The 20,524-nt window shown below is 42.2% G+C and overlaps 1 protein-coding gene and 1 non-coding gene across 5 annotated transcripts in view; one reads left to right on the top strand and one right to left on the bottom strand.

The window, feature by feature from the left end:
* Nucleotides 1–20,524, top strand: part of SAFB (scaffold attachment factor B) — a 60,295-nt gene that overhangs the window by 4,206 nt on the left and 35,565 nt on the right. For 3 of the 4 annotated variants that reach the window (XM_043911845.1, XM_043911842.1, XM_043911843.1), the window contains exons 3-11: nucleotides 8,626–8,690; nucleotides 8,771–8,971; nucleotides 12,612–12,674; nucleotides 15,460–15,487; nucleotides 16,435–16,945; nucleotides 17,370–17,419; nucleotides 18,196–18,290; nucleotides 20,026–20,175; nucleotides 20,254–20,336. In XM_043911845.1, the coding sequence (XP_043767780.1) occupies nucleotides 8,626–8,690; nucleotides 8,771–8,971; nucleotides 12,612–12,674; nucleotides 15,460–15,487; nucleotides 16,435–16,945; nucleotides 17,370–17,419; nucleotides 18,196–18,290; nucleotides 20,026–20,175; nucleotides 20,254–20,336 (1,246 nt within the window). The remainder of the gene's footprint in view (nucleotides 1–8,625; nucleotides 8,691–8,770; nucleotides 8,972–12,611; nucleotides 12,675–15,459; nucleotides 15,488–16,434; nucleotides 16,946–17,369; nucleotides 17,420–18,195; nucleotides 18,291–20,025; nucleotides 20,176–20,253; nucleotides 20,337–20,524) is intronic. The other variant, XM_043911844.1, reaches the window with a different exon arrangement.
* Nucleotides 1,730–1,802, bottom strand: TRNAK-UUU. Its single transcript has one exon. It is a non-coding gene; the product is annotated as a tRNA-Lys (tRNA).

Raw genomic sequence — 20,524 nt, 5'->3', positions numbered from 1 at the left:
GTTTTCCTACTTAGTATTTGCTCATGAATTACTTCCTAATTGAATTCAGTGACATCCAACTACTGTTTTAGGAAAGAATCAGCTAAAACTGGTCATTTGGGCTATCCTGAAAGTTCTCTTGGTAATTGGAGGTTTTGTTGCTCAGGCCCCAAAACAAAATAAAATACCTTCACCTGGCCAGCGGTGAAGACTGGGTGTGAAATGTCTGAGAGGCAGGCACCAGTGTCGACCAGGCTGTGTGGTGTATTAGCTCTGGTAGAAGAGCAGTCAGTGACCTCACTTTGAAATGAAGTCACTGTGTGGTCCACAGTTCATCATGCATTTTTCATTTTGCCCAAGTCAATGTTTTTTCCAAAGCAGAGTACTTAAAAAATCAATAGAGAACGCAATATTGTAATTATCCTTCAATTAAAAATAAATACATTAAGGGGAAAAATATCAACAGAGATAGACTATTATGGGGCAGGGGAGAAATAGAGCCTGTGGAGCTCCTTTTTTGCTTTCTTTTTCTCTTGAACAGAAAAAGAAATTCTTGTGTTAAAAGTTTTTAGGAACACAGGCATTAAATAAAGGAGGCAATCCATTATTAAGATTATGGGCATATTTTCCCAGACTTCCGTGTGTCTAAAGTCACCTAAAAACAAATACAGAAGGATGTTCACACACCTGTGTACCTTTGTCTTTCCTTAAAAAATTGTTCCTACCGCACACAGTGTTCTGTACTTTTTTTACTTAGCCTGTAAAGGGCATTTTCAATAGTGCTGAAAATAAAAACCTCATTTTTTTTAACAGTGAATAATCATTCTTCGTATGACTGTACCACAGTTGAGCTCCTCAGTCTTACTACTAGACTATTTGTTCCAGTTTTCAGCATGGCCGTGAACCAGAATTAACTCTGCTGAAGGAATATGTTTTTGTTAACTAGAGAAGTAGAATTCTTGGGTCAAAAAATATGTGCATTTTATTTTAAAAATAGTTCTTAACAAATAGTTCAACAGGCTGTACTGGTTAATAACTAGCAACATCAGGGAATTGCAGAGGGTGCCTGTTTCTTTAAATTCTCACTTAATGCTGAATGTTATGTCTTTTTAAAAATGTTGCCTGTATATAGAAGTATCTCATTGTATGAATTTCTCCACAGCTAAAGTTTTTATTTATATTTCTTCACAGGTTAAACAGTTTCTGATAACTGACTGCCTGTATCTTCTGAATTGCTTTTTCATGCCTGCTGCCCATTTTTCTGCTGGGTTGTTAGTCTTACTGACTTTTGATAGTGCTTTCTCTCTATAAAATGTCACAATTGTTTTTTCCCAGTTTGTTATTTGACTCAACTACTTTGTGGTGTTTTGGTCTTTAAAATTTTTATCTTTAATACAGGCAATACAATCAACCTATGTGGGTTCTAGATTTTATGAAAGTTGCTCAGTCGTGTCTGACTCTTTGCGACTCCATACAGTCCATGGAATTCTCTAGGCCAGAATACTGGAGTGGGTAGCCTTTCCCTTCTCCAGGGCATCTTCCCAACCCAGGGATCAAACCCAGGTCTCCCTCACTGCAGGTGATTCTTTACCAGTTGAGCCATAAGGGAAGCCCAAGAATACTGGAGTGTGTAGCCTATCCCTTCTCCAGTGAATCTTCCTGACCCAGGAGTTGAACTGGGGTCTCCTGCATTGCAGGTCAATTCTTTACCAACTGAGCTATCCGGGAAGCCCCAAAATAGAGGACAGCACGCCTGAACAGGAACTTGAACCCTGGACCCTCAGATTAAAAGTCTGATATTCTACCTACTGAGCTATCTAGGCTCCTATTTTAGGAGCTGTCCAGGCTCCTAGATTTTTTCTCGTATATTGAAAGACTGTCCTTTGCTTTAAAATTGCTTTTTAAAAAGTCTGCATTGTGGAGTAGTATTTATCGTTTTATTTTGAGTTCATTTGGAATTTATTTTTGCATATGATGTGAAGTAAGTAGGGATCAAAATGTGGATTTTTAAAAAATATATATTATTTATTTATTTGGCTGTACCGGTCTTAGTTGCAGCATGTAGGATCTAGTTATCTGGCCAACGATTGAACCTGCATTGGGAGCATGGCATGTTAGCCTCTGGACCACCAGAGAAGTTCCAATATGGGATTTCTATTAAATTTCTTGTGCCCTTCCTTGCCCAATCAATCATACTACCTACCTGTCCCTCAGGGGGAAAAAAAAGTGATGATTTTGACCATAGATGATTAGTTTTGCCTGTTTTAAAACTTCATCTAGAACCATTCAATATAAAGTTGGGCAGGTGCATGCCACTTGTGGGAATCTTAGTTCCCTGACCAGGGATTGAACCCAAGCCCTCAGTAGTGAGAACATGGAATTCTAACCACAGGACTGCCAGAGAATTTCCAATACAAACTCTTTTGTGTCTGGTGTCTTAGCTTGGAGTAATTATATTTTGCAGTTAAGATTTTAGCTGAAAATAGAGGTTTTTTTTTTTTCCCTGCCCTGTTTGAACAAATTCAAAATTGTTTGAAATCTGGTTGTTTTAATCAGAGTCCTGGAAAGCATGAAAACTGGAAGTGTTAGTTGATCAGTGCAACCCCATGGACCGTGACTGGCCAGGCTTCTCTGTCCATGGGATTTCCCAGGCAAGAATACTGGAGTGGGTAGTCATTCTCTTCTCCAGGGGATCTTCCCCACCCAGGGATCAAACCCCGGTCTCCTGCACTGGCAGGCAGACTAGAAAGAATACCTCAGGTAATTTCAGCATTTCTCCAAGGTAGTTTTACACCAGTACTTTGTTTAACTCTTTTAGACTCTTAAAATAATTAGTAGCAAAGTAATTTATCTAGAAGAGCAAAGTCAGCATGTTTACTTTTTAAACTATTGCCTGATTCTGTGTTGCAAGCATGCATGCTAAGTCGCTTCACTCGTGTTCGACTCTTTGTGACCTGTGGACTGCAGCCCGCCAAGCTCCTCTGTCCATGGGATTCTCCAGGCAGGATTACTGAAGTGGGTTGCCGTGCCCTCCTCCAGGGTGTATTCCTGACTCAGTGATCAAACCCTTATCTCTTACATCTCCTGCATTGCAGGCGGATTCTTTACCTCTAAGCCACTGGGTTATTGGGTTGTTTTTGTTTCTTTTGACATGATATCTCTTCTTTCTTTTTTAAAAATAACTATCAAATACATTTTAATAATTGGCAAAATTTTGAATAGATTCTTCACAAGAAAATATAAATAAATGGCCAATGACCACATCAAAAATTGCTTATCATTAGCTAACAAAGAAATGAAAATTAAAGTGATTTGAAATACTAGAAAACAAATGTTTAAAAGATATAGAAAAACAAACTTCCATACCTACTTCCACCTACTGCTGTAGAATATGTAAAATGATACAGCTATTTTGGGAGAAAAATTGGCACATACAAAATTAAAAATTCATCTAAAATGTTAATACAACTCATATTATTCAGCTCCTATATTATTAGCTAAAATAAATGAAAGTGTAGATCCATAAAAGAATTTGAACATGAATGTACAGTATATCTTTTTTTAAGAGACATAATTTCATGCTTAGAAATGATGCAAGAATAATACAAGAAATTCTCATAAATCCTCAACCAGATTCCCCAGATGTTGTCATTTTTACATTTGTTTTAACCTTTTCTTTCTCAACGGAGAGAGGGAGGACAGAGAGAGAGATGGAGAGAGAAAGAAAAGGATAAAATAAGTGTAATATATATCGTTTTCCTTTTCTGCTGAACTACTTGAGAATAAGTTACAAGTACGTGTGCCCCTTTGCCCCTACATTCTATAGTATTTTCTAAAGACAAGAACATTGCATAACTATATATGTAGTTATCAAAATCAAGAAATTGATATAATACTGTTTTCTAGTCTTATTTAGATTTGGTCATTTATTCCAATAATGTTCTTCATAACTCAAAAGAGAAAAAAAACTAGGGTCTTGCATTGTCTTCAGTTATCATGTCTTCTTGATGTCCTTTAATCTGCAACACTTCCCAAGACTTTGTGTTTGTGACAGTACCATTTTTTTTTTTTTTTTTGAAAAGTACAGACCATCTATTTTGAAACCTATTTTTCAATTCGGGTTTTATTGGGAGGTTTTGGGGGGGGGGGTTCCTCGCATGATTAGGTTCAAATTATACACTTTTCTCAGAAATACCACTGGAAGTATGATTTTTCTGTTTCCCTCCTAGGGGCACATCCTGACAGTTTGTGCAAGTGACTTAAGGGTATTGGTTGGGTTTCTCCACAGAAAAGTTTGTAATTGTGTCTGTGGGGAGGGTACCATATTCTGTGCAGTGCAGCCAAAATTTTTTTTAAAAGAAACTATGAAGAAAAATAAATTTAGCTACTTGAAAGTTTTAAAGTTTTAAGTGTTTCTTAATAAAACATACCATAAATAGATACAATTGGGAGAAAATACTGCAATACACTAATATCTAGAAAGCATTAAATAGTCCTACAAACTAATAAAGAAAAATAGACAATCCAGTAGAGAAAGGACAGAAATGATGAATAGGCAGGTCACAGATGAAAGGAAAACAAACAAGGCCTATATTCAAAATAAATTTCCTTGAAGGGAAGCAAATAAAAGAAAGAGATAATACTTTTTGCCTATTACACTGGTAAAAATTTACATAATTCTAAATATCCCACATTGGCCAGGGGGTGAGGAAATGGGAAGTCATTGGAAATGGTAAATTAACAAAGCTGCTTTCCGGGGCAGGGGTGACTAAACTAAGGAACGCTATAGCATGAAATAAATGATGGGGCTGAATCAATGTATAGGGCAAGGCTATTTTCCAAGGCCTTTATAGAGTAACAATGTATATACAATATGATTCCATACATAACAAGTTCATTTCCATTTGAATGGTATGTGTGTAAATCCGAAAGAAAGTGGTTTCAAGGACCACCAAACTGCTATCAATGGTTACCTCTTAGAAGTACAACGGAGACAAGGGAGAATAACTTTGTCATGTACTTATGAGGGTAGATCTTTTATTAGTAAACTAAAATTTACCATGAAGTGGTATGAATCTTTTAATGAGTTCAGTTCAGTTCAATTGCTCAGTCGTGTCTGACTCTTTGCGACCCCATGGACTGCAGCACGCCAGGCCTCCCTGTCCATCATCAACTCCTGGAGTTTACTCAAACTCATGTCCATGAGTCAGTGATGCCATCCAACCATCTCATCCTGTCATCCCCTTCTCCTGCCTTCAATCTTTCCCAGCATCAGGATCTTTTCAAATGAGTCAGCTCTTCACATCAGGTGGCCAACGTATTGGAGTTTCAGCTTCAACATCAGTCCTTCCAATGAATATTCAGGACTGATTTCCTTTAAATGGATTGGTTGGATCCCCTTGCAGTCCAAGGGACTCTCAAGAGTCTTCTCCAACACCACAGTTCAAAAGCATCAATTCTTTGGCGCTCAGCTTTCTTTATAGTCCAACTCTAACATCCATACATGACTACTGGAAAAACCATAGCCTTGACTAGATGGACCTTTGTTGGCAAAGTAATGTCTCTGCTTTTTAATATGCTGTCTAGGTTGGTCATAACTTTTTTTCCAAGGAGTAAGCATCTTTTTATTTCATGGCTGCAGTCACCATCTGCAGTGATTTTGGAGCCCAAAAAAATAAAGTCTGCCGCTGTTTCCACTGTTTCTCCATCTATTTGCCATGAAGTGACAGGACCAGATGCCATGATCTTAGCTTTCTGAATGTTGAGCTTTAAGCAAACTTTCTCACTCTCCTCTTTCACTTTGATCAAGATGCTCTTTAGTTCTTCACTTTCTGCCATAAGGGTGGTGTCATCTGCATATCTGAGGTTATTGGTATTTCTCCCAGCAGTCTTGATTCCAGCTTGTGCTTCCTCCAGCCCAGCATTTCTCACGATGTACTCTGCATATAAGTTAAATAAGCAGGGTGACAATATACAGCCTTGACGTACTCCTTTTCCTATTTGGAACCAGTCTGTTGTTCCATGTCCAGTTCTAACTGTTGCTTCCTGACCTGCATACAGATTTCTCAAAAGGCAGGTCAAGTAGTCTGGTATTCCCCATCTCTTGAAGAATTTTCCACAGTTTATTGTGATCCACACAGTCAAAGGCTTTCACATAGTTAATAAAACAGAAATAGATGTTTTCCTGGAATTCTCCTGCTTTTCTATGATCCAGCAGATGTTGGCAATTTGATCTCTGGTTCCTCTGCCTTTTTTAAAACCAGCTTGAACATCTGGAAGTTCACAGTTCACGTATTGTTGAAGCCTGACTTGGAGAATTTTGAACATTACTTTGCTAGTGTGTGAGATTAGTGCAATTGTGTGGTAGTTTGAGCATTCTTTGGCATTGCCTTTCTTAGGGATTGGAATGAAAACTGACCTTTTCCAGTCCTGTGGCCACTGCTGAGTTGTATGTATGAATGTATTTGTGTAATCAAACAAATTTTGAAAAATCACCTGCCCACATCCACCCAGCCACACAGGGTGCTGGTGGGTAATCCCAACAGAAGAGAAGGTTGTGGCTGAGAGAAGGTTATGAAGACAAAAACCATGCAGTCCTTTGGTTTGGAGATTGCAAATGTGGGAGGCCTTTTTACTCTTTGGAGGAAGAATTTGAGGGGTACCTTTTCTCTTAGTAGTACCAAAAACAGTTGCTTTAGTTTTTGCCACAGTGATATTTCTCATTCACATTAATTTCGGATTCATTGAGACACATTGTTTTTCATCTTTGGAAAGTAGGGTATCTTTCCCCAAATAGTGATTGTTTGTAAGCATCCCGATGGGGATGTGTTTTCCATATTGAAGACTGGATGTTCTTAGGACTGCACATTCTCTTGACATTGCTTGTTAGGGCATTTCTTACCTGGGAGAATTCTCCCCTGGAAGGGATTCAGGCTGCAGTGTACCTGTGCGTCCTGCTTATAGTGAGATCTGGATCTGCCTGATGAAAACCTGCTGCCTTCTTGTGAAAGGGAGAAAAACAGTAGAAAGGGTGGCAAGTTTCTGGTAGTCTGCTTAGATTTTTTCCTACTAACTCACTGGAACTGGGCAAAAGCCAATGTGCGTAATCTAGAATGGTACGAGTCTGTGGAAATCTTGGTGTATCTTCCTAGCATATTTATAAAGACCACTGGGTTGAGTTCCAGATATTTTTGAAAGTTTAAGGTGCGTTTTGCCATAGGAATATTATACAGTGGTACTGAGATTCCCAGCCAGCTACCAAGACTATTTGTACATAATGTATTGTATGCTAGTATTAGTGTCACAATTCTCTGTGTTCCTAAATAAAATATTTCTGAAAACATGAGTGAAATATAGAATATGGAAAAATCAAGTACATATAGTATAAGAAAATTCTCAAGTCTAAATTATGGTATAAATGATTAGGGTTGAGCTTTTTCACTCCCCCCCACACACATTTTACACATTCTATGTACATTTATAAGATTAATCATTAAATATAGGTGGATTAATGTCTAGTTCTTTTATATTACTTGAAAAATACTTAATGACCTTAAAAAATTGATCTTCACTTTGGGGGAAAATGATGATATCTCCATATAATGCTATGAAGGAATATATAAACCTGTTCACAAAATACTAAATGCAAAGATTATAAAATGGCAGTACCATTTTCAAAACCAGCGTATATGTCCGTACGTAGCACAATATGGGAGGATATCCATACCCCACTGTATGACAGCTCCATGGCTCACTCTAGATGGTAAATTCTGAAAGGCGTTTACTTTCTTTTTGTTTTTCTGTGTTTTCATTATTTGTAATTGTCTCTGGGAAAACACATTTCACATTCCTTAACTAAAAACAGCACTTTGTTGGTTTTTTTGTTTGTTTGTTTTGATTTTTGTGTGTTTTTTGTTTGTTTTGGTTTTGTTTGTTTTTTGCCATGCAGTTTGTGGGATCTTAGTTCCCTGACCAGGTTTTGAACCTGAGCCATAGGCAGTGAAAGCACAGAATGCTAACCACTGGAGTGCCGGGGAATTCCCCACAGCAGCATGTTTATATGAGATACTATGCTCCCCATAACCAAAGCCATTTAACAAGAAGGGCAGGCCTGGAAAAGGTCTGGTTGCCTCCACCTTATTAAGAATCCATTTCCAGCTCCTCAAACTTCCAGTTGATAAGAGCAGAACCACTTCTGAGCTCCAGAAGTGCCAGCTCCAGTGCCAGCTCTGATATTTTGGCCACCTGATGCACTGAGCTGACTCATTGGAAATGATTGATTTGGGAAAAATTGAGGTCAAGAGGAAAAGAGGATGGCAGAGGATGAGATGGTTAGATAGCATCACTGACTCAGTGGATGTGTTTGAACAAACTCCAGGAGATAGTGAAGGATGGGGGAGATTGGCGTGCTGTAGTCCATGGGGTGCCAAAGAGTCAGATACGACTTAGCAACTGAACAACAACAACAACTTCTACTAGGGGGTAGATTGGCCCTACCATTCCTGGATTACTGTGTTTCTAAATGGAGAAGTGCCATGGGTGTTTTAGGTTGTTATCTTTCTTCAGTGCTTAAGGCGTATAAAAATGAAAGTTGTCACTTCTGGAAAATGCACATCATTGATCTCATGCCATAAATTATTCCTTCAGGCCGCAAGCCAGAAGAAGAGAGTTTGGAAGATAATGGGCTAGAGGAAAATTCTGGGGATGGACAGGTATGTGAACCTCGTCACTGATCAGCTCCATGTATGGACCAGTGACCATCATCTGATGCTTGTATTTTTCTTTGTCACAGGAGGATGTTGAGACCAGTTTGGAGAACTTACAGGTCATCGACATGATGGATATCAGTGTGTTGGATGAAGCAGAGATTGATAATGGGAGCATTGCAGACTGTGTGGAAGATGACGATAACCTCCAGGAGTCCCTGTCTGACAGTAGAGAGCTAGTAGAAGAGGAGATGCAAGAGCTTCCGGAGCAACTTCAAGAACATGCTGTAGGTACCTTGGCAGGGTCTCGAGGATGTATCCTAGATGTAATAATTCCTCAAATAGCCTAACAAATGATAAGCTTTATATTTGGAATTATGTTCTTTTAATGCCATTTCAGTACATGTTTGACTCATCCATTCACATGTAAAAAATTAGATGAGTTTGAAAAGCACACTTTGCTTCATTGAAAATGGTGTCTTGTGAGGAGTAATTGTATCTGCTCTCCATTTGAATAGCATTAAGCATCTTGAGGACACTAGTCTAGCCTTCTTATTATAGGAGATTGCTCTGTGGTGTGACAACTGTGATTCCTTGAAAATACCAAAGCAGCTTGAAAGTTAGTTTTTTGCTGTCATCTCCTGCTAAGTCACCTCAGTCATGTCCGACTCTGTGTGAGCCCACGGACGGCAGCCCACCAGGCTCCCCCGTCCCTGGGATTCTCCAGGCAAGAACACTGAAGTGGGTTGCCATTTCCTCCTCCAATGCATGAAAGTGAAAACTGAAAGTGAAGTTGCTCAGTCGTGTCCGACTCTTAGCGACCCCATGGTCTGCAGCCTACCAGGCCCCTCCGTCCATGGGATTTTCCAGGGTGGAAAATTTCCAGTACTGGAGTGGGGTGCCATTGCCTTCTCTGGTACTCTCCTAGTCAATCTTTAATGCTAACTTTGACCTTGTTTTTATTTTTTATTTTTTTACTTTATTTTTTTTCATTTATTTTTATTAATTGGATGCTAATTACTTTACAATATTGTAGTGGGTTTTGTCATACATTGACATGAATCAGCCATGGATTTACATGTATTCCCCATCCCGATCCCCCCTCCTACCTCCCTCTCTACCCAATCCCTCTGAGTCTTCCCAGTGCACCAGGCCTGAGCACTTGTCTCATGCATCCAACCTGGGCTGGTGATCTGTTTCACTATAGATAATATACATGTTTCGATGCTGTTCTCTTGAAACATCCCACCCTAGCCTTTTCCCACAGAGTCCAAAAGTCTGTTCTGTACATCTGTGTCTCTTTTTCTGTTTTGCATATAGGGTTATCATTACCGTCTTTCTAAATTCCATATATATGTGTTAGTATACTGTAATAGTCTTTATCTTTCTGGCTTACTTCACTCTGTATAATAGGCTTCAGTTTCATCCATCTCATTAGAACTGATTCAAATGAATTCTTTTTAATGGCTGAGTAATATTCCATGGTGTATATGTACCACAGCTTCCTTATCCATTCGTCTGCTGATGGGCATCTAGGTTGCTTCCATGTCCTGGCTATTATAAACAGTGCTGTGATGAACATTGGGGTGCACGTGTAACTTTGACCTTGTTTTTAAATGCTTAGCTTTTTGTGTGTTAGGAAGGAATCCAGGGTATGATGCAATTGTGGTGAATATTATTTATTGAAGTCTGTCTGCCAGGAAACATTAATCATTATTTCCTTTCATCCTTTTAACCACAGTTTGATATATATATATAGATGCTATTATACCCATTTTCCAGTTGGGGAAATCAGCGAGTAAAAGGGTAAAAAAAAAATCTCCAGGCAGCACAAAGCTCATATGAGAATAAGAATGAAGGCCAGGGTAATTCCAGAGTTCATATACAACTCATACACCACATTGTGTCAGTCCTGTTAATTTAGTGGATTATGTTATTTCCGTGAGGATGAATATTTCTCAGATAGACAGAAAAGGCAATGAAAAATAGAAACCAGGAGACTTCTTTGTAGGAATTTCTAGGGGTTGGTCCTAGGTGGCACCTCATTTTCATAGCCTCCAGAGTTCTTTTACGGAACGTCTCCTGAGTGCTATGGGAGGAAGGAGACCATGTGCTCTGCCAGTCCATCCATCCACATATGAGATTCCTTGAAATGTGTTTGCATTTCTTTTGGAACTGATCCTCAGTACCCTTCACAGTAGCAGGTTGTCATCTTTGAATGGCTGTGCCAGGGGTTGGGGGGTGGTGGGGGTGGTGGTGGCGGGGGTTATTTGGACACAGATAGGGTATGCAGTTGTTTATCTTTTGATCAGTCTGTCACTAGCTTCCTAAGAAGGAACACCAAAAACATGAGACTGTGAAACCCTTCCTTAGTGGCTGCTTCTTTAAGGCTGTTTCATTCCCTGTGATTAGAAGATAATATATTCAGTAACAAAAGCCTGAAAACTCCTAAATGTCTGTCAGTAAAGGTTAAATAACTATGGTTTAGTGGAACCAGTTGTTTAAGCAGTAACAGCATTGACTAGAGGTTGGTCACTTAACTTGCTCTGTGACCTTGGATAATTCACTTAACCTCTCTGAGCCTCATTTGCAAAAATAGATTTGAGGAAGTCTAAGTAGATGAATGTTTATTGCTAACTTGAAGCAGAAGTCATCAAGCTGGCCAAAGAGTTTTTGGAACACAGCCACACTTATTTGTGACAATTGTCTGTGGCTGACTTCTGAGAACAATCACAGAGTAGGGTAGTTATGACAGACTGTCTGGCTTACAAAGCCTAAAATATTTACTATCTGGCCCTTGACCTCAGTTTAGAGCAGTGCCTAGTGTATAGCAAACACAGTAGGGTTCTTGCTACTAAGACTTTTATTATGACTTCAGTAATACAGTGACTACTCCTGTATACCATATCAGTGAACTAAGCTTCTTTGTGTGAACTAAAATGATAATCTCCAAGATGGATGCAAAAGTAAGGTAGGAACCAGGATAATGTGCTGTTAATTAGGTAGACAGAAGAAGGGGAGATGGTCTTTGACACGAGTGTGTGCCCATGCTCTTAGGAGCATGCATAGAATGTCCTGAGATGATTGTGTCAGGGGAAGGAAGGAGTGGTGCAAGGTTGTAGTCATGTAAAGGTAATAACAGTACATGCTGATAAAATATTTGAAAAATATCCTTCCCCCAAAAAATAAACTAACATTCTGGACTTGATAGCAAACAGTCTAATTTATTGGGCCACACAACAATGATTTTATGACCCCCCCTTTCTGTGTTGAGGAATCCCTTGCCTCACTGGACAGAGCCCAGCTCTAAGAATAGAAACTCGGCATACCAGTGATTCTTCCCCTGCAGGTAGGGCAGTGATGGGTCACCTGGGCTTTGCCAATCCTGTGCTTCTGTCCCCACATTCAGTTTGAAAGTTGATGATGCTAGGAGGGGGTGTCCCAGAGATGCCATTCCCACGCGGGCCATAGCCGCCCCAGAGGCAGCAGTCCCAGTGGTGGAGGCATCCAGGCTTCAGGAAGTCATGTTGGCCATGAAGTCTAAGAATCCCCTCTGCAACATGATTCTAGACATTGTTCCTGAAAGACAGCCCCAACCCTGGTGTTCTGGTCTACTGGGAGAACGTATATACTACCCAGCTGTACTTTTTTGCTTGACTTACACTATTGTTCTTTGTTTGATTTGTGTTTTGAGAACCCTCACTGATACCATTTAAGTGAGTCTCCTAGACTGTCTGCAGGTATATGTTTATGTACAACATTTCTCCAGTTGAGGTGGAGTCACAATGTAATGCTGTTTTGATTCGTGCTCTGTTTAGAATGTCACCTTATGTGACTTTTCACGGCTGTAACTTTTCATTGTATGGATGTACTGTTACATTACCTTATTATTAATGTCATGAGTTTTGTTCTCCATTTGTTTTACAGGTAGAGGACAAAGAAAGTATAAACAATTTAGACACTTTATCACCTGACTTCACTGTATTACAGGTAAATTGTATGTCTCAATAATTTTAGAATCAAAGGTTAGACTACAGTTTTTGGAGACTACTTCCGATATCATGTGGCAGTCCCAACTAAAAGTCACCGGAAGGTCTGTTTCCTTTTTTGGCCTCCGTAGAGGGGGCTTTGGTTTCATCTTTCCCCGAATAGAATGTGTTAGTGAAAAGGGCTTGTCTCGGCTCCCCCACCAGAACTGTGGATCCCTGCAACTAAGACCCAGGCCATTTGGGAGACTCTTGTTAATATGATGGCTAGGAGGACAGCCTGTGGGATCTGTCCTGGAGGGCCTCCTCTGCAGCAGAAATACTCAGGTGAGAAATGAGATGCAAGGGGGAGCAACCCCTCCCCAGGAGAGATGACTTGGGCTCAGATGAGGGTGCAGGAGGGTGAGGAAGGCCCAACACTGACATCACAGCTGGGAAAGGTGGATTCTCAGGGTTTCTGGTTCTCCATTTGGAAACTTCTCAGAAAGTACATAGATTTCTCTTGATGACTATAGCATCTTGGCTGTTTGACTGCCACCTATGTAAAAGTTAAATGTTAGATGAGAACAAATGAGATGTGCACTGACTTTCAGGTGTAGTTTGCATAAATGTGGATCTTGAGTTTCCTTTTACTTTTCCTGTCATCCTTTGAAGGTATAAACTTGGAATAAACCTGAGTATCTGATTTTCAGGAGAAAGTTTTGTGAGGAAATGAAAATACACTCAGCTTATTCCAGTCCTTGTTTTTTGTTTAAATAACGTCACCTGTGCTGATTAATTGGAAACTATCTTTCAGACAAGATCTTCGTTCACTTCTGCCAGGCAGGGGCTGGGTGTGTTATCAGTGACCCAGAAGCCAGCCTCCAGGAGGGTGTAAATACCAAGGAATCTTGGTGAAACCCAGCTGAGGTCTCTCCAGAGTTTATGTCTCCTCAGCTGAAGAGACACAACCTGTTCCTGACTCAGAAAGGAAAGGAGGAGTGGGGCCTGTCATCTTCTTGAGTGTCTCCTCAGTTCAGAGACTCCTGTGTATATTGTCTGGTCAGGACAGTACACATAGCCCCTCTCAGAGACAATGAGAATGTATACATTTCTGTCTAGGGAAAGTTAAGAGAACCATTCTGCCTAAAATGGTTGGTTCCTTCAGTGCAGAATCTTTAATTCCCAGCATGAAATGAAAAAAAAAATTGATTACAAATGAAACTGTCAATGAAAATGACCTGTTTCCTAGGGCTCCCAAGAATGGCAGGTCAGTGCCCAGTGGACTGTGCAAACCATTCATGTGCATATAACTTACACACTGAGCACTTACACATCTGAGCTGTCTCAGATGCATGAGGAGAGAGGCTGGTTGCCATCCTCCCTGTGTAAACAGAACGATCCGTAGAGACCTAACTGATACAGACACAATTCTCACACTCGTTGCTCAGATCTTGGCTCTGCTGTGTGTCCTTGAGCGAATTTGTCAACCACAGTGTGCCTGTCTCCTAATCTGGGAAAAGAAGGATGATACTAATAGAACCATCCTGCTAGGGCTGTGTCAGATGATTGGTTAATATATGTGTATGTAAGATAGAATTTCTGCCTGAAACCTAGACAGTGCTTAGCAATGTGTGCTAGAGTTCCAGAATATTGTCACTTGTGCAGAGGGAATGTAGGTTCTAGGAACCACATTCCACACTGAGAGAAAATCCCTTCCTATAGTTGGGCAGTCTCTCTGTGAGGAGGTGGTCCATGCACTAAATGCTGAGGCATGTGTAGGACTTGGCCTGCTTTGGAAAGAGGTGCAGATGAGCCTCTTTAGCAGGGAGGTTGGAATAGGGGTAGTAAAACCAAACTGTGTTGTTGGTGAGGAGTAGCGATGGTGTGTGGAGAAGGCAATGACACCCCACTCCAGTACTCTTGCCTGGAAAATCCCATGGATGGCGGAACCTGGTAGGCTGCGGTCCATGGGGTCGCTAAGAGTCAGACACAACTGAGCCACTTCACTTTCACTTTTCACTTTCACACATTGGAGAAGGAAATGGCAACCCACTCCAGTGTTCTTGCCTGGAGAATCCCAGGGATGGGGGAGCCTGGTGGGCTGCCATCTATGGGATCACATGGAGTCAGACATGACTGAAGTGACTTAGCAGCAGCAATGGGGGCTCCTAGGGGTTGTTGAGGAATTGAAGCTGGCCTGGTTGGTGGGTGGGTGGTTGGAAGAGATAAGGAGGCATGTGTTATACTGTAGGGCTTTGATTGACCAAGTGGGCGGGGACAGTAAGACCACTGTGCAAAGTAAGAACAGGGGTCAAGCCACCCGTGCCTTCTTTCCCTCCATCTTTTGAGTTTTTGGAAACTAATGCTATGTTAACTATGTGCAAAACAATTTCCTGATATGTGTTAGGCATTCTTTTAGAAACTCAATGTAGAAAAATGAAAGCACTGTTCTCCAGGCATATAAGACAATTTAGAAGGACAGACAGCAAGTGACAGGTTCATCACCATTAAACATGATACGGTTGCCACGCGCTGGGAGATGCAGAAACAGACGAGTGTAATGATGGACAGCAGTCCCCCTGGGATCAACCTGGGACGTGGGGCTTGGGACTAAGGTGGATTAAGTGGGGTGGCAGCTCTCCAGCAGGCTCTTGCCTGGTAAAATCAGGCTTCTCCACCTGTTGCATTTGTGAGACTCCTTGTCTGTGTTTTTAAAAATTCCCTTCTTAGTTACTACACTTTGGGGTGTGAATAAATTCTAGGTTTCATCCATCTGGCACAATTTTATTTTATGTTTTTTGTTGCAGGAAATCGAAGAGCCATCCATGGAGCCAGGTACTGTTAAATGAAAAACTTGGCATCAGGGTTTGGAGTCATTCTAATTTTCTTCCTTCTCTAATTTGGAATCTTTAATTTTAAAAAGTTACCTTACTCTAGTATACATTGTTTTAAAGGTTTACAATCCAGAACGTACCAGGATCATAGAGATTGGAAACCCAGCCATATCACCAGATCTGTGAAAGTGGCTGATTTCTCATTTTGTAAAGCATATTGGTGAGATGAGACTATCTCATGCCTTTTTAAATGAACATAGCACTTAAACAGATGTAAGAGAGTTTGGTTGCCTCTCAAAAGCCAATACCTCTGTACCCCACAAAGCAGATCTTGTGATATGGGGCAGTGTGTTAATTTTGTGGTTTTTAATTCAGGCAGTGCAGGCAGTGGTAGGGAGACACCTTTTAAAACATTGAGACATAACTGGATTCCAGAAGAAGAAAAGGTTTCTTCATAAGAATTCCAAACAAATACTATTCACTTTCTGGACTACAAATATCTCAGAGCACCGATGGAAGAGATTCTGGTTTTCATGTCGGACTGTTCTGTTAAAAGAAATTCAAAGAAATTTGGAAATTGAGCTCTGTTCAGTGAATGGTGATACACTGAGTTAAGCAACTTGGACTTTGGAAGCTAAATTTGGAAGAGTCATATATACACGCCGACAGAATGAAGACTGTCAAGAATCAGCCAGAAGGTGTTGGGGGTTAAATAAATCTCTGGGATGCTTTTCTCTTCCATGTAGCATAGAGGCTTACTCTAGCAGTCGGTCGGAGTGCAGGTAGTGTAACCAGTGTTAAGTTTGTGTACCCGCGGGTTTTCCAATCTCTGTGTAGCTAGCAGTTCTCTTCGTGTTAGTGTGGCCGCCGTGCCAGTTCCGCATTTGTGATTGCTTTATTTCCCTGGTAATTAAACCTTGTGCCATTCTATTCCTGTTAAATCCGTAGAAAATGAGAAAATACTCGACATTTTGGGGGAAACTTGTAAATCTGAGCCAGTAAAAGAAGAAGGTTCCGAGCTGGAGCAGCCATTTGCACAGGAAACAAGTAGCGTGGGGCCAGACAGAAAACTTGCGGAGGAAGAGGACCTTTTTGACAGCGCCCATCCGGAGGAGGGTGATTTAGATTTGGCCAACGAGTCAACAGCACACGCTCAGTCGAGCAAGGCAGACACCCTGTTAGCGGTAGTGAAAAGGGAGCCCGTGGAGCAGACAGGCGATGACGAGAGGACGGACTGTGAGCCTGTAGGGCTAGAGAAGCCAATTGAGCAGAGTAGTAAAGCCTCAGAGCACACGGAAGCCTGTAGCGAGGAGGCCGCGGAAGCGCCCCCGGAAGCCTCAAGCCCGGACCCCGGGGATAGCAAAGAAGACGTGAAGAAGTTTGCTTTTGAAGCTTGTAATGAAGTCCCTCCGGCTCCTAAAGAGTCCTCAGCCAGTGAGGGCGCTGATCAGAAAATGAGGTTTGTTTTTTCTCAGTTTTAGACCAGACGCTATCTCCTTTTCATTGGTCGTTTAATGACACACATGAGCTGTTTTTCTGCAATTGGCCAGCCAGACTGATGCAATTGTAGTTTATCTCTAAAGAATGTTTGATTTCTCTTTGTTTATTTTAAGCTGATTACATAATCTTTTTTTCTTTTCTCAACCTATCATGGTTGTTTTCTTTAATTCTTCCTAATTATCTTTAGCCCAGCAGAATTAATTAACTCCTGTGGGTCTGAAATCTTATGGTTAGGTCAGATTTCCAATACACGTTTGTAGGGGTATCACTTATTTCAGAACTAAATTTCGGGTAGGTATGCAACCTCAGCACATATTTTATAATTTTGAGTTAGTTTCCTCTCTGCTTCTTCCTTCTGGAGTGACATTGTCTTTTGTCTCTAGTTCTGTCGAAGATGACTCGGATACAAAAAAGCTTTCCAAAGAGGAGAAGGGTAAGTCAGCAGGGTGGCACCCCCCGGGAGCGATGGTTCTAGTTGGCTGTAGCCCAGCCACACACCCATTTATACCTCACAGGCCTGTGAGCCTGTCTCGAAGCCTTTCTCCACTCTGGCCACCTGCTTCCTCCCTCTGTGGGTTCTGGGTTGCAGGGCGGAATTGTCACTTTGAGTTGATTGGGACACTTGATTTTGTCAGAGTCCTGTGAGCTCCTCCATCTGACTTTCCCTCTGATTTGTGAACTTCTTGGAAACAGTGACACATGCAGATGGAGAAAATGCTTCGAGTTTCACATACTGGGGCTTGGTGGGTCCCTGGTATGGCAGATTTATCAACAGCCCTTTATTAATTTTCCGATTGAGAAGTAGTTTTGCTGGTTGTGCCAGACTCATCCTTAATTGGTGTTCAAAGAAGGCCAGAAACTGGGGACCGTTTGTATCTCAGGTTCCACCGTGACAGCTCCTGTCTTGCATTCCAGAGTCACCTCACTGGGATGGGTGATGCCATCTGGTAGCTGATGGCTACCCCAGCCACGGGCCCAATGGCCCCTGACCAGTCATAGTAAGGGACGTTGCCATCGGTTCTGTCCACCCCGTGGGCAACTCCAGAACCTGTGTCAGGACAGCAGGCTGGCCTCCAGCCCCAGCCGTGTCTGTACTGCTGGCCTCTAGAGCAAGTAGGGAGAGTGTCTGGTTTGGAATGACTCTAAGATACTTAAGACACAGGATTTTGTCTGTATCTTGTTTTTGACTGGAACTTTCTTTTGAAATAGGTCGCAGCAGTTGTGGAAGGAATTTCTGGGTTAGTGGACTTTCTTCTACCACCAGAGCTGCAGATTTGAAGAATCTTTTCAGCAAATACGGGAAGGTAAGACCAGGGAGGAGACTTGTGAGCTCATGCAGTATGGCCTCTATGTGGCAGATCATTGCCCCTGGCAGTGAGAACTTGGAACACCTTGCAGTTCTTTGAACTCGCAGGTGTATAGGCCTGTGGTGGGTCCACCCCCACTGAAAGAGATGTAGGCCAGCAGGAGTTCCCAGAGCCCACATCCACTTTGTATTTCTCGTGCTTCCCTGTCCCCCAAGCCACCAGGTCGTTTGATAGCTTCCTGAGTCTGTGTCTCTGGCTTCCAGCCTTAAACTCAGGAAGGGAAGACTGTGGTGTGGGGAGTTCCAGGTAAAAGTGCAGTCTGCATTCTTCTGAGATGGTGGTGATTACAGAACACCGTGAAGCTGTAGAGAAATTTTACGAACAATTTACGGCCTGTGGACCCGACCCCTATGGGCAGCCTTAGGCCCCAGCTCTGCCACACCTGGACAAGTTGCTGGTCCCATGGGAGCCTCATTTCCATATGTGGGGCTCACAGAGTTGCAGGAGCCCTGTCTTGCTCCCTGTTTTCGCCTCATCCTGGCTACTTCTGGCTGTGTCTACTCTGCCACACCTGCTTGTCTCCCTCTCTCCCTTGGCATGGAAAGGGTGAGCATGATGCCCAGGTGGGCAGCCCCCTCAATACACACACACACACACACACACACACATTGAGTGCTGCCTTTCCTTCCTCCTTTTTCCACCTCCCCCTTCCTCCCAGTGCTTCTTGGACTCTTCTCCAGATAAGCTGCCGCACCCTAACCTCAATCAGTTTTTGACAAGTCACACTTAGCACAGACCTTGGGCCTTCGTTCCCAGGATTAAAAAATGATAATGGAGAAAACCAATATCGTTTACCTTGGCTGTTGATGTTGAGGAACTAACAAGGAAAACTAAACTTGATTTAACTTAAAACTTAAAACTAACCTTGCTTCTCATAGAAACTCACAAAACCCTGGCCTCTGTAACTCAGGGTAGGGCCCTTCTCTTGATTCTGCAGTGGCCATCAGAGCAGACATCTGCTCTCTGCAGGGAGGTTTCCGTCTGGAACCTGCAGTGTCTTGGGTACACTGCAGACTTACTGCAGCTTGAATAGGGGACCAGGCCCCTTGGAAGCCTTCCTTTGCAGCTAAGACTCCATGTGGCAAAATGAAGACGAATACCAGCCACTGCTCCTGGCTTCAGTGGGACCACTTCTGAGCTGTGGGCCTTCTGCCATTAAAGGGTGTCCCCAGCATCGGCTTGCTGCTGTGGTTGGGCCAGTTAACTAGCATCTACCATGTACATCTAGCATCTAGGATATCTGTAGCACCTTAAACATCTCCTTAAATTTTGTTTTGTGAGTAGAGTGGGCTCTGCGTTCCAGAGTGCTCTTTGTAAACCTGTCCTATGTCCCTCTCCTTCTGTAGGTGTGTCTTCCTACTTCACTGCCCACCTGACTGACTGCATATTTAGAAACATACCTTTCAAGGCTTACATTATTAACGGAATTCTGACAGGGCACTACCTTCTGCTTCACTCCTCTCTCCACCTTGCTGTCATCCTAGTCCTCTAGAGAAACAGCCAGGATGGAGTAGGAGCAGTCAGGCCATAGCATTACCCTCCATAGCCTTTACCTGCCACTTGTCCACCTGTTCTCAGTGTCTCTGAGGGGTGGGGTAAACTAGCATGAACCACAGTTGGGGTCTGTGTGGGGTCTTCATATCTGAACTGTACTTGTGTGTTTTCCTTCAAGGTGGTGGGCGCCAAAGTTGTGACCAATGCCCGGAGTCCTGGAGCTCGCTGCTATGGCTTCGTTACCATGTCCACAGCAGAAGAGGCCACAAAATGCATTAACCACCTGCACAAAACAGAGCTCCATGGAAAGATGATCTCAGTGGAAAAAGTAAGGGGCCATTTTCCTCCTGGGATCTGACCACGTTAGGAAATAAGGTAATACTTCTACCTGATTCTCTTTTTTTAGGCGAAAAATGAACCTGCCGGGAAGAAAAGCTCTGAGAGAAGAGAAGGGGAGGGGAAAAAAGAAAAATCTAGCAATACTGACAGGTATGAGTCTTCTCGCGGGGATTATGGACAAGATAACCTTTCTCTTCATGTCTCGATCCTCACTTTTCCACGGGTGGGAAAGGCTGTGAGGCTTTTGCCCCCTTGCCTTCTGTGCACTTGTTGGAGGATTTTCCTGCCAGTCCTTAGAGATGTCAAGTTCCTCTCCTAGGCTACGTGTTCTGCAACCT

Source organism: Cervus elaphus, chromosome 9, assembly GCF_910594005.1.
Source record: "Cervus elaphus chromosome 9, mCerEla1.1, whole genome shotgun sequence".
Classification (NCBI taxonomy): Eukaryota; Metazoa; Chordata; class Mammalia; order Artiodactyla; family Cervidae; genus Cervus; species Cervus elaphus.
The sequence above is the reverse complement of the archived record's forward strand: the minus strand, read 5'-3'. Positions and strand labels throughout refer to the sequence as shown.